A 14,576-nucleotide genomic window follows, 5' to 3' on the forward strand; every position below is an offset into this window, starting at 1 on the left:
AACATACCCATAAGGTATTAATAAGTTGTCTCCAGTCAAGAAAACAGCCACTCTGGTGGACGCACAATTTCCATCAGGGAAACAGCACAGACAGAAAAGGTTAGACCACTCTTTTCCTGCACTAGGGTCCCAATCCAAGCTCCCTCTAATTGCTAGTAAGGATTTTAAAGAAACCGAGAGATCCTCTTCACATATTTCCCACATAATGTGTATTTTAGCTAAAACCGTGGAAGTCATAGAAGAACAAATTTAGAGTTCTACTGCTTCAGATCAACACGGCTGACCACCTGGAAGTCACAGAAGTTATCCTAGCTTACCATTTTATCAGTATCTATTACCATCGATTTAATAAATATCCATAAAATCTGTAATTCAAAAATTCAAGGGTAACATGATGCAGCTTCTAGATCATCAGGTCCATAAAGCTCATGAATGGTTTTGTAAACAATGAACACCAGACAAGGCAGGGAAAGGTGTGCTAAAACTTCCCACTTCCTGACTACTGAAATCATTCCTAAATGAAAAGTAATCACAAAGCTTCTGAAGCATCCTCAGCTTTCAGGAATCCTTCAAACAACAGAACTTTCACAACTTTGGAGAAAAGGTACCAGATACAATGTTCATCTTAAAAATATAACATCACTCCTGATTAGGAAAAAAGCAGCAACACAATTAGATCTCATGTGTTACTTGGGGGGGGGGGGGGGAGCTTAAAATACACAAATCCTGTGAAAGTCAAAGATATCATACCATGTCCCGGTGTTCCAAGTTCACATTGCAGTTAAGTAGCTCTGACACAACGGCAGTGTGCCCCTCTTTAGCTGCTGAGATAAGAGCTGTCCAGTTATCCTAAAGGAGAAAATGAAATTAGCATTCAGTTGGTAACTGAAAGCAGGTCATATACCAAGAGAATGTGCCAGCTGCAATGAAACAACACTCATAAAGGAATGAAATCTCTGAAGAAGCAATTCACAAATCCTGCACTACTTTATTAATAATGACTGATTGCAGGTGGCAGGGAGAGACACAGGTAAAGTATGATCCAGTGTGCAAAGTAGTACGGACAACAGAATGAGAGCGGGAAACACACAGCAAAAGAGGACTGGTTCAACCTCCATACTTACTGAATCTTCCAAGTTGCAGTTGGCACCTTTCTTTATCAATTCTTGGACAATTTCTAAATTGCCTTGCTCAGCTGCGAGCATCAATGGAGTCTGTCCATTCTGAAAATACACAAAAAATTGTAAGTGTTTGTAAAACTGACAGATAACTAAGAGCATCTGGACTGATGGAGTATAATGCCGAAAAATTTACAGAGGAAGAAGAGATTGGATTTCTACTCTGCCCTTCACTCTAAGTTCTCAGAACGGCTTACAATCTCCTTCCCTTCCTCTCCCCACAACAGACAGCCTGTGAGGTAAGTGGGACTGAGAGAGTTCTGAGAGAACTGCTCTTGAGAGAACAGCTCTGAGGGAACTTGTGACTGATCCAAGGTCACCCAGCAGCTGCATGTGGAGGAGTGGGAAATCAAACTCGGTTCTCCAGATTAGAGTCTGCTACTCTTAACCACTACACCAAACTGGAGACTGGAGAGGGATTTCACTGGGGTATACTGCAATAGATTCCACTCTCCAAAGGAGCCATTTCCTCTGGGAAAACTCTCTCTGTAATATGGAGATTAGTTGTAATTCTTGAAGATCTTCATGCCCCATCTGGAGGTTGGCAGCCCTAACTTGATGTTATAATTTATTTCAGCATGGTACATGGAAAAAAAACAAGAGGCAACCATAGCAAGTCTCCTAAACACAGCATTATTTTTTAAATGAAATGCAAGTACTACATTTCAAGACTTTTTATTCCCAGGGGAGGGGGGAATCCTGCAGGTGCCCATTTAAAAAAAAATACATTTCTCGCTGTATATCTTTGAAATTGCAGCTCAGTAACAGAAAAGAAATCTGTAAAAATTACCATAGAATGACATATTCTGAATAGCTCAACCCTGAAATGAGCTGCAAAAGACCTATGCAACATCATGAAAACATATTCGCTCCATTTGCACATGTTGATCCTTGATGGCCATTTCATATATGCAACTCATCACTTGATTTAATACATGTATAATTTCTCAAATTAAATATAACTAATGTAAATTCCACATGACCTTTATATTACTTAGTGGAAATGGGTCATAATCCAAAACAAATATTCACTTCCTCAATTACAAAAACAAATAAGAGAATTATTCCATTACAGTTAATGGGACAGATGAGGTGAAAGAAGCAGAGATGCAGTTTACTGAAGCATTTTACTCTTAATCAGGGCTCTAGTCGGGGGGGAGCTCTCAGGTACGGAGCTCCGGAAGAGAACCTCTAGGGGGCGGGGCGGTCACGTGGTGAAGCCCCGCCCCCTTCTTTACCCCGCCCCCTGCTTCGATCCTCATTCCGTTTGGGAATGAGGATGAAGCAGGAGGGTAAGTAGCCAGGCCTTCTGACACACTTCCGGTGATGTCAGGGTGTGTGGCCTTCTGTCACTTCCGGTGATGTCAGGGGGTGTGGCATATGCAAATAAGTTATGCTAATGAGTTATGCTAATGAGCTCCGGCAGCTCTTTTTCTACAACAAGACCCCTGCTCTTAATAGATAAATAGGAGACCAAGCTTCTTGACCTTTACACAGTTCCTCAGAAATCATTCCTAGTGAGACTAACTGGATTTATTCACAAAAGTGACTAGAATTACAACCTTCATGGCACATACAGCACGTAAAGATGTAGAAAGTATTCACAGTTTAACTCATTGAACCCTTGCTCCTCCAAAAAGCACTGGACTGCGTACATGGGGCACTTGGTCAAAAGATGGTCTAAGTCACACAAGTTAGCATCTGACAAAGAACTGTATCAAAGCTCAATACGTCTTATCTACCCCAGGTTTTTTTAAGCCACCACCTACATTTGGCACATGTTTCTGTGCTATTTCAGAAACCTGCATATATATGTAGGACAGCTCATCATCTTAATTCATTGCTGTAAAGAAATGCCATTACATGACTTTAAACAGGAAGACGGACTATAAATCTAAAATAAACAAACTTTTAAAAAAAGCCAACATTGCATCAACCAGAAAACACCAAAAGACAACTGATATCTCTAAAACTTAGGCTCTTACCACTTTAATATCAATTTTCTTTAATGTACTTCAAGAACATCAAGGTTAACTGGATGGCCCATCATTTATTTCATTTTCCAAAAGTACATAGCATGCCCCAAAGACAGCCCAGATCTTCAAGAGATGCCTATTTGTTAAAGGCATTCAACATTTTTCTAAGTAATCTTGGGAATTTATCTTACCTCATTCCTCTCATCTACATCTTTGCACTTCTCAAGAAATGCCTTCAATGCAGGAACATTTTCTTCTTCCACATATGTCACCAAACTCTGAGACATAAGACTTGACATCTTGGAATAAAAGATCAGGTTCCTTAGTGCTGCTTATCTGTATTGGGAAGAGAGACAATTTTAGTCTCTTGAACCAAAGTGTGTTGTCAAGCTTTCCATACTACAGGAAACACCAAGTTCCTGCTGCTCTGATACCCCAGTGCCATGCCTCCCCCTATTATATACTATTGAGATTGCAACCAAAAGTGTTCTCAGAGCAAGAAAGAAAACAGAAGCAATGCACAGTTCTGCCAGAAAGCAAAAATATATATATCTTTATTATAAATAACAGACATGATACTCATGAATTTACAGAGTAGAAGGATGGGTTAAGAGACAGACCATGTAAAAATAGAAAAATCAAGGCTTAGGTGGGTCAGACAAGGTTTTGTTAGAACAAGAGGACCATGTGGTTAAAATTAGCATTGTAAAAAGAGTTCAACCAATCCAAAGAAACAGCTATTTTCTTGCCCGAAATAAAATATTTAGACTGCCTTTTCCATACAGACATTTAAAAGATGAAGCATTTAACTCATCAGCAGGCCAAACTAGTTGATGCTTTCAGAGAGATGTGAATGGCTCCTCCCCAGCAGTTCTTAAAAGCAGAACAGCAACCACCTGAGGCCCAAATTAAAGTGGGGGGACACAATTCAGGAATTTAAACCCTTTCCCAGTATTCAGTTTTGCTAATCAAAATCAGCTCCTTCCAAGCTTGTTGTTAACTCAGAAGAGAAAGCGGGAAAAACAGCAGATTCCTTTTACCTGTCCTTTTCCCTCTTCCTGCACTATAATAGAACAGATGGTGTTCAGAAAGTTTATCACTCCCCCCTCCCTGCGCACACACCACAGCCCCAATGTGAACTGGGGTTCCACTTGGCTGCTTTTTCTTCTTTAAAAAGATGCTGGGAAGATACATTCAGAAATATCCCAATATGACTTCTAGTTCAGTACTATATAAACAAAGTTTGTAACTAAAGTCTCAATTACTGGCATGCAGAGATTTTGAAAACAGTAGCAGCACAGTAAGTACCAGTTCTGTGCTGGTACCTCAGAAATCTTTAACCAAATTGGAGAGATAAATACCCAAACACCTAGGATTGCTTGAGAATGAGTGAGGAATTTTCTGCCATTCTACTAAACCTTTGAGTAAACTGACTGCTAGATTTTTCACCTGTCAATCTAATAATTTCAAAATGAAAACAGAATGTTTTATGACCCTGTTTAGGCTGTCCCTGGACAAACAGCTGGTCACCCACCCTAGTTCTACTACTGAGTAATTATTTGAGGGCCACTGCCATAAGCACACTCCCGCTGATACTACAGACCTCTTTCTAGTGAGAGGAGTAAACGATTGATTTTGCACATTTCGAACCACTATTTGATAGCCTTGTTGCTGAGTCACTGAAATATTTTCTCTAACAGGGAGAGCTCTGGTTTAAATCCAAGAGACAGCCAATCTGCCGATAACAGAATATGGGGGGGGGGATGTTTCACTCAATAATCTGCTAGGAAAGATAGGACTAAAAATACAGTTCTAAAAGGCTAAGTAATATGAAAATAAGTTATTTGCAGCAAAGAAATTCATGACTTTGCACAGAGTTCCAAGAGTCTTTCTGAAGCTTTCATCATGTTAAAATGTGATGGGAAAATATAAAGTAAGGCATACAAGTCTGGAACACAGGGTTGGCTACTACATAACTGCAAACGAAGCAAGCTGCAGAAGGGGGGGCACTTTCTACCAATTCTTCTTTCTGGCTGCAGACCCCAGTGCTGCATCTCACCACAACCATCCCTAAGAGTCCCCCCCAGCCCTCAAGAGCAAGTTGGTCAGGGGGCGATGCCGTGAAATGGGAGACAGCAAAAATCCCTTTTCCAACATCATTCTGTTCACAGTTCTTACACAAACCATAACCCATCACCAAACAAGAATGCTCTTCCTTAAAGCTTCTCCAAAATGCACAATCTTCAAGGCATGGCCTGTTGGCAAGTATGCCACATGAAAGCCTAAGGCAGGGGTGGCCAAAATGCAAGTCTTTCACACATATCGTCCCAGCGGGGTCGCTGGGGAAGTGAAGGGGAGGTATGCCTCCCCAGATCTGTCTTCCCTACCCCAGACAGTGTTCCCCTCCCTGGGTAGGCTTGATGTGTGTGTGGGGGGGGAAGCAGAGAAAGAAAGCAACTTTAACTTTAAATGCGTTCTCAAAGCCCCCCTCCTGGCCAGCTTGGAGAAGGCATTTGTCTCTTTAAATCCCTTTTCCAAGCCAAGCCAGCACAACAGCAGGAGTCTTGGAGAACACATTTAAAGTTAAAGGCGGTCTCTAATGACAAATTATGGAAACAAAAATTCTCTGTTCAAATGACTTGGGGGAAAGAATGTGTGGTGCCACTCAATGAACAGCAATGGAATGCTATTTGGAGCTCCTTTTAAGTCTAATAATCTTGTAGAAAAATACAATCTTTTAAAATCTATGCTCGGTGGTACTTAACACCTAATCATTTATTTCTTTGTAAATGTAAAGCAAACCCAAAATGCTGGAAGGGTTGTGGACAAAAAGGAATGTTTTTACACTGCTGGTGGGTGTGTCCTAAAATATTTAAGTTTTGGAATGACATTCTTACTGAAATCTCTAAGATGATTAGCCGTACCATCCCAAATACACCAGAGTCAGTACTTCTTAACCACTGGCCGTCTCTATCACTAACCAAACAAACATCAGAATTAACATCATTACTACTTTCAGCAGCAAAATCTTTAATAGCTCAAAATTGGAACCAAGTCAAAACACCTACTGTGAACCAGTGGGCTACTAAGTGCTGGGACATGGCAGTAGCGGATAAGATAGCAAATCAATTAATAGTATCACAAATACCGACAAAATCAAACAATTTCCTTGAGAAAAGGCGGTCTCCAAGCCCCCGCCGCACAGCCCTGCCCACCGGCTTGGAGAAGGCATTTGTCTCTTTAAGTCCCTTCTCCAAGCCAAGCCTGCTGGAGTGGGGTGGAGAACACATTTAAAGTCAAAGTTGCTTTCTTTTTACCTCTCCCTTCCCCCCTCCGCCCATCTTTGCTTTCTTTCCATCTCTCTCTCCCTCCCCCTTCCTTCCTCCTCCATCTATTTGCTTTCTTTCCCCCTTTTCCACCTTTCTTTCTCTCTCTCCCTTCCTTTCTCTCTCTCTTCCTTCCCCTCCCTGATCTATTTGCTTTCTTTGTCTTTCTCTCTTTCTCCCTCCCTCCATCCATTTGCTTTCTTTGTTTCTGTTTCTTTCTCTCCTTTCTTTCCACCTCTTTCTCTTTCAGACAAATAAATATCATTATCAAATAAATAAATATCATTAGACAAGTATCATTATCAATATCATTTTACCCCTTTTGTTTTTATTTTTAGCAGTCTCATTTAATGTTAATAAAAAGCAAATTTGTATATTTTCCAATAAAACATATGTGTAATATTTGTTCATGTCTTGTGGCTCTCAAACATCAGATGTCCATTCATTCCTCAAATTTCTACCCCGCCCTCCCAGCCAAAGCCGGCTCAGGGCAGCTTACATAAAATTCTATGTGGCTCTTACATTAAGCAAGTTTGTCCACCCCTGGCCTAAGGTATGAGATTTTGTGAGTCTTAGTGTAACCTCTAGCTAGTAACAGAATGAACCATGAAGGAGTGGTGCCTCTAGATGCAGAAGGATGCAGTATTTGTGGAAAGTAGAGGGGGGAAGCAAGAATGCCCTGCTGGGGAGTTTGAACCTTAATCATAGGCTCTTAACATCTTGTTTAAGGGCTGTGTTATCTAATGGGGGGTTCATTTGGGACCCTTGTGTAGTAGAGATGGGACTATATGGATTTTTACTCTTTCTTTGATTATTCATATTTCTTTGGATACTATAGGCTTATTATAGATCTAATGTTTTATTGGAATATAATGAAGGCCTAGTATATAGAAGGCCTCTCTTCTTTGTGGGTCAAGGGGGATTTTTCCTAGTTGCTGTTAACAGACAAGACACAGGAGACATTCTTTTAGCACAAAAGTAGATATAATGTTCATGGTTCTAATTGCTTAGGTTATAACTGCATAGTGTCTGGGTCACAATGGATCTTTTCCTAGGTATCAGAGAACAACACTTTTGTTTGGGTGAGAACAAGCCTTGGCCGATATGACTTAGGTTATGTCAAGTAAATATGTGACGCTATTGCATAGGCACACCTTTCTTCCATTTGACCAATAAGGGAATTTTGATGTAAATGTTGTTTAAGTTTCTGTAACCAATTATGCCCTTTGAATATTATTCCCATGATGATGATATGATGATGTCATTTTAAGTATTTAACTTCATGTATTTCCTGGTTGGGCTCAGAAAGCAGTCAGTTTTGATGGGTCTTTTGGCCTAACTGTTTTCCGTATTTCATTGCAATAAAATACAAGAACTTCCTCCTCATTTTGACTTCAATCTTCTATTTTTGACTGGATATTAATTTGTACTACACTTGCATGGAGGATTCAGCTGGAGATTTCTTGGGCCACCAACAAGAGAAAATAGATGGGTTTGGGGGTGGCAAGCTGTGAAGAGGGGAAAGTTAATTATATCACTTTTCTGTTGTGTTACTAAGATCTATGCTTTTGTTACATAATACGATGGTAAGTAAAAAGTAAAAATGTTTTATTCTTTTAATTATTGCAAGATTCATTCCAAGTTCTGCCCCATAGAACCCTCAAACTGAGGGTTTATTTTAGCACAAGTGCAACTAGTAATCAAACAGCAGCAGTAGAATATCAAGTAAGGCATTATTTCATTTTACTATTTTATTTTCTGTTTAAGGCTATAGCTGTATGAGGACAGACAGATGTGCAACTGGTATGCAGCCACCCCCATCCTGCCAAAACCTGGGAGCAGTTTTGCCTCCAACCTATTAACAAGGCAGCAGTGCAGCACTGGGCTGGTGCACAGGCACTGACTGCACTATGAAAGATACACAAAGGATGGAGGCAGGCAACCCACTTGTAGCCTGAAGTTGCACAATCAACTTCACCTCAGCAGAACTCTACCCCTCATCCTACTGTATGTGTAGAACAGGTCTCGGGAACACACGTCATGTTACATTTTATGTGTACACAGATGAACTGTACATTTTATGTGTACACAGATGAACTGTGCATGTGTCACATGCTATCATTCATAGCTGACAACTTCACAGGACACGTGCATGTAGTAGTAGTAGATCATTTGGTCTTGCATAATATATGAAGTGTCCCTAAGAAAACCAACTCTAAGGTAATGCAGAAAGTTGAACAAAACAGCAAACGTAAAGGGCAGAAAGTCCAGGTGCTGAGGCAGCAGATAACAAAGTTGTGTTTATAAACCTTGCACTTTGCCTAAAACAAACAAGTCTCATTCTTTAGAGGGATCAAGCTCAACTCTTACAACCAACCTTCCAGACTTTTAACTATAAACCTAAGTCTCGGTGTTCTCTTAAGGTCTTCAATTTTGTTTGGAGGTTTTTTTAAATCATCTTTCCACATTTAATCTCAGTGAATTAAATCATCTGTAGGACGAAGATGCCCAGAGTGTAAAAACTGCACTTACTCCTCCATGATGTTACCTTTTCTCAATTAAGTTTATACCCTGCTTTTTGAACATGAATGTCCTCCAAACCAGTTTGAACTTTACTGTAAAATGCCATCATTTGTTCCACCTGCACATCTGTTTCCAGGCCCTTAGTCCTCACTGGCCCTCCCAAGTCTTAAGGAGGCCAGGCTGTCGACAACCAGGGCCAGGTCGACAACCAGGGCCAGGGCTTTCTCTGAAAGGTGTCCATCTTGGTGGAACGAGCTCCCGGAAGAGATCAGGGCCCTGCGGGATCTGTTACGTTTCCACAGGGCCTGCAAGGCGGAGCTCTTCCACCAGGTGTTTACTTAGGGAGTTGCCACTGCTATAGAGTCCTGACTCTTGGTCTTGACATCGAGCCGACACCACAGGAAATCACAAGCAGAACAACATCTGGGAAGTTGACATCTATTCTGAAAGCGAGCCATCTTGGATAATTATTAATTGCTATCAGCACTTTGTAAATCTGTATCTGTTTTAACTGTTGGGGTTTTTTATATGATTGTATGATTGACTATGCTAAAGCTTTTGACTGTGTGGATCACAACAAACGATGGCAGGTCCTTAAAGAGATGGGAGTACCAGACCACCTCACATGTCTCTTGAGAAACGGTTTGGAGTCGGACTGACTGCCCAACAGCAGATATAGCTGGGTGTCAGCTGCATATTGGTGACATCCCAGCCCAGGTCTCCGGGCAATCTGGGCAAGGGGGCTCATGTAGATGTTAAAAACCATCGGAGACAACAATGCCCCTTGAGGCACTCCACAATCCAGCGGGTGCCTCTGGGATAGTTGATCCCCCACAGTGCCACCCTTTGTCCCCGACCTTGGAGAAAGGAGACAAGCTACTGCAAGGCCATCCCCTGGACCCCGATGTCGGCGAGGCAGTGGATCAGTAGCTGATGGTCAACCATGTCGAATGCTGCCAACAGGTCTAACAACAACAGCACTGCTGATGTGCCCAAATCCAGATGTCTCCGGAGGTCATCCGTGAGGGCGACCAGTGCCGTCTCCGTCCCATGACGCGGGTGAAAGCTGGACTAGAAGGGGTCTAAGATGGAAGCATCATCCAAGAAGCCCTGTAGCTGTATGGCCACAGCCCTCTCTATTATCTTGCCCAAATAGGGCAAGTTGGAGACCGGCCGGTAGTTCACCAATTTGGCCAGGTCCAAGGATGGTTTTTTCAAGAGAAAAATGAAGAATTATTTGCACAATTATGTCACTGAATGAAGAAAAAGAGAAATGCTGATTAAGCCTGTAACTTAAACACAAAAATGACTGACAAAACACTCTGTTACATAAATCAGTGATAACGTGCCATACATCCATTATAGAATAATGATTTTTATAATTCACAGACACACAAAATCAAAGATTTTTTTTTTAAAAAAACATGCAAAACAGACCAAAAATATCCTACACATGGTTTAGATCCTGACAAGCATTTCTACAGATGCAAGGACTTAAAACCCTTCTACTTTGACTGCAAGCTCTTCTGATCCAACCTGTAGTTTTAACAACATTTGTGCCTGGATCCTGGTAGGTCTGCCCTGCCGCTACAACCTCATTACTCATGCTTCTCCACAAGAGTCCCCTGATGCCATCACACAAAGCTCTGCACTGCCATCCTAAAGGCAAAGTTACAACACAAGTTACAAAATCCACCCAGTTACGAGTCAGGAAGTGGCTAGCTAAGGATACAAAAGACTCAGCCAACATAAAAATCCTCTCTGCACTGAATGCAGAGATGCTAAGAAAAGTTCTAATAGGGATGGGGTAGCAGAATGTCACACTAGCAATTGGTACACCAAAGTCTACAGACACAGTGATGTTTCACAAGAGTTATATGCCAAAGTTTCTGTAGTGATAATACATTTGAATAAAGAGTTAGTTCAAGGGCAGAGACAGCCACCACATCTCAATGCCTTCTTATTTGCCATCCAGGTCCATCTGTTCTCAAGTCTCAGTAGCATGCGGACTGGATATTTCTATCAGCAGTTTTCACATCATGTCATTCCCTATGAGTGCAACTGAAAAACGGTTGGTAGACCTTAAAAATGGAACTGTACATATGCAGCTCAATGTGTGCATATTAACAGCCGGCTAGATTGCAGGCCATTGTGTGCACTTCAGGTTTAAGTGCTACAGTTAAGACTTCTGCTTTTGTCCAACACAAAAACCTCATGATTTTCCAGTTTTTCTGATGATGCAGTCTTATTCATAAGCCAAAGCATCATCAACCCACAGAGTGCTGAATTTCCATTAACTTATGGCTGCCTTCAGCAGCATTAGGTAACTTTTCACAATGAAGGCTTACATTTTGCTATATTTTAAGTCATCCCTTATGAATTCAGAACCTGTGTTGGTTGCACCACTTATTTCTCTTTCTTCCCAGTTTTCTTCCAAATCAGCACCATTTGTATACAACACCAAAAGCACATGCAAAGCCCGCCTGTGCTTCAAGCCATACATCTTTATCAGAAGGACAGTCCTATACAACGTTTTGCCCAGTAAGTTTGCCTAAAACTGCAACCTTAGGTGTGTTAGGTGTTAATGTGGCTGTCTGTGAGCTAGGAAGTGAGCACGACTGCTTCAGAAGAGCTGCTGCATATGGATAGCATTTCAACACACCAGGGCAAAAGAACCTCAGAGTCGCCCTTCCCTGCTTTACCCTTCCTAAAAGTCTTCTCCTTTCCACTTGCTTTCCTGCAGCATGATCCCAGCTGTTCTGATTGCATCCTTGACTGATAAGAGGAAAATTCAATAAAGAAACAAGGTACACTGAGCAGCAAGTGGACTTTACAGAACTTACTTCCAATGAATGCACACTCAGCACTACAGCCTTAAAACAGTAACTCCTGAAAACAGGCAAAGTATCTGTACAACATTTACAGTATTGGTCTGACTCTAGAGTAGCCTCTCTTAGGAAGTGTTCCCCAATATTCAGTCTGACTAGAAAGCCCACTCCAAATATCTACATGGAAATGGTGGAATTCCTCCTTCTCAGTCTCCAAAATGTATGATGCCATGGCAGATCTCTTTTCACTGCCCTACTTTAACCAACACAAAATTCACTATTAGTTTTCCCTGTATCCTAATGATACTGTACATAAGGAGTCCAGCCAACTTTCATCACTCACTAGAATTCTTTTGTTGAATACAGTACGGAAAAACAGGGGAGATGAGTTCGAAGGCCTTTCCTGTAGGTCTTTGGTGTTTCTTCTTCCAAAACGCCGCTTAGGCACAGCCACGAATTACTCTACATTCTTTCTTTAGACAAATGCAAAGAAATATGCTAGGAAAGTACCTATAAAGACTGATTATCCACTGAGATAAGACAAGGTGGTTTAGTAGTCTTGTGCAGACAAAACATACAATGCTGTGTGGAGGGGAAACAGGGTTGACCTTACCATCCCTGTCCAAGAACTCCAAGCACTGATAGGATCTTGAGGAGTTGCATAATTCACACAAAATGTATACACACAAAGGCCTCTTCATTCAATGTCTGATTATGTTCAGGCAGGTTGCAGGGGAGGGAATCCATTCCCCTATACCTGTTAATTTCTCCACATTTAAGTATCAGTATCAGGACTACCAAGTCTGGTTCATCTAACTCACTATCTTCTGCTCCAACTATTAGCAACTGTTCTCCAAAGTCTCTCTTCTCATATAAACATATACAAACTTTAAAGCTTCTGTAGACAAGTCTCCTAAATACTTAAGATAATGCAATGCATAGGGTTGACTCCAACCAGAGTTTCTACTGGTGAAAAAGGGAGAACAGGGTTTCCATGTGGACCACAAAGAGGCTATGCCATGGACCTGCATACACAAAAAACATGCAGGAGGGGGAGGGTTTGTGGTAAGAAGGGGAACGGGCAAGATTGAGTGAAAACAGTTTCCAGACACCACATGCTTAACGGAAGCTGGCTACTACTACAGCTAAAACTTGCAATATCCATTGTTCTTCAATTGCAAGTGATGTGTGAATTTCATTTTTTCATGCTGGGAGGTTTGTTTGTTTTTTAACATAAAATGTTAGAAACACCAAATTACTTAAAATAGTAATTCTATTGAACCCCAAAGGTTTGCAGGTTTCCAACTGTTTTCAATCACTTTTGTTCCATTTATATTACTTGTACTGCAAACCTACTAAGCATGGGGTTCTACTGTAGAACTTCTATATTGTTGACAGCCCAAAACACCTGATCTCAATGCTTTTGGCACAGAAGACTGGAATGGCTCCTGAAGGATTCTCTGCTTCCAGACACATTTTGGGAGCAGTTTCCCAGGGGCAAGATGTGCCTTGCACATTGTGCTTAAGTCTGAACAACCCAATCAAGATTACAATGCCTAGATACGTTTTCTTCACTGTATCTGACAAAGCAGGCTGAAACCCACAGAAGCTTATGCAGCCAGAATAAGAGGCTGCTAGCCTTTAAAGTGGACCAGACATCCTGTTTAACTCCTATCCTAGCGTAGAAAATTCAACACCCATTAAAGACCCCACCACACGCTCCGTTTTGTTCTTCCTGAAGGGAGAAATGACCATATCAACAACCAATAAACATTTCAACCTACCCTGCAAACAAGCACCCAAACCATTCTCATGTTCGGAAATTACATCACTGAGAGAGAATAGAGGAAAAACAGTCTTCCACCGTTAAGCCCTTAACAAAGAAAACCAAGCACTTACCCGTTTATCTACCGGACAGCAGAGTCCGCGCCCTCCCCTACCCCCCCAAAAAAGATTAACTACGCTTTCTCCCCGAGGCTGCAAGCCCCTCCACCCCTTTTGTCTGACAGCTTAACCCACACGACCACCGCCCTCTTCGCAAACCTCCTCAGACCGCCACCCTTACTTGCCATCCCCATCCTTACCGGTGGGAGAGCCCCTACCAGACAAAAGAGAGAGAGAGAAAAGGCGACGTCGTGGCGGGGAAGAAAGTGGGTGCGGGCGTGGCACTAAGAGAGCTTTGCTCTCTCTCTCACGGCGCCTTGCAGCCGAGAGCGGCAGCCATCTTGCCTCCTCGCCTCTTCCTTTCGCCGGCCCGCCTCGCCTCCCCGGCCGTCACGTGAGCCACGAAGCGCTCGCCGAAACGAACCAAGTGGCGATTAAGATTCCATAAGAAGCCGAATCCCGGACTCCTTCCTCACACCACCGCCCTTTAGCTGAGGCTGTGCTGGCTCCGTCCGCAAGGCAACAAAACGGCCGGCCGAGGAAGCTTGGGTGTTAAAAGTCCTCCTGGCGTTGTTTGACACGACATTCCTCTCCCCCCGCCCCCGAATAAGGGCTTCCGTCGCTATAGATGCTTGGTGTCTCAGTAAGACCCACTCTTTACAGGCGATAATTAACCTGTACCTTTATACGGTTTCTGTACTGCCATTGAATTTGCTCATCACGTCTCACTCTACTTTCCATAATTACACTGTCTGTTATTCTTACCCTACCTACCAATCGTCAGTAAGACCCACTCTTTACAGGCGATAATTAACCTGTACCTTTATACGGTTTCTGTACTGCCATTGAATTTGCTCATCA

At 42.1% G+C, this 14,576-nt stretch overlaps 1 protein-coding gene across 1 annotated transcript in view; it reads right to left on the reverse strand.

Moving 5' to 3' along the window:
- KIDINS220 (kinase D-interacting substrate 220kDa) overlaps positions 1-14,116 on the reverse strand; it is a 78,640-nt gene extending 64,524 nt beyond the window's left edge. Inside the window, exons 1-4 of the mRNA XM_015407442.1 lie at positions 13,916-14,116; positions 3,346-3,490; positions 1,125-1,223; positions 751-849 (exon numbers count right to left, since the gene is read on the reverse strand). Coding sequence (XP_015262928.1) covers positions 751-849; positions 1,125-1,223; positions 3,346-3,453 — 306 coding nt within the window. The 5' untranslated portion in view covers positions 3,454-3,490; positions 13,916-14,116. The remainder of the gene's footprint in view (positions 1-750; positions 850-1,124; positions 1,224-3,345; positions 3,491-13,915) is intronic.
- Between the last annotated feature and the right edge of the window lie 460 nt (positions 14,117-14,576).

Source organism: Gekko japonicus, unplaced genomic scaffold, assembly GCF_001447785.1.
Source record: "Gekko japonicus isolate JY-2015 unplaced genomic scaffold, Gekko_japonicus_V1.1 scaffold436, whole genome shotgun sequence".
NCBI classification, from domain to species: domain Eukaryota; kingdom Metazoa; phylum Chordata; class Lepidosauria; order Squamata; family Gekkonidae; genus Gekko; species Gekko japonicus.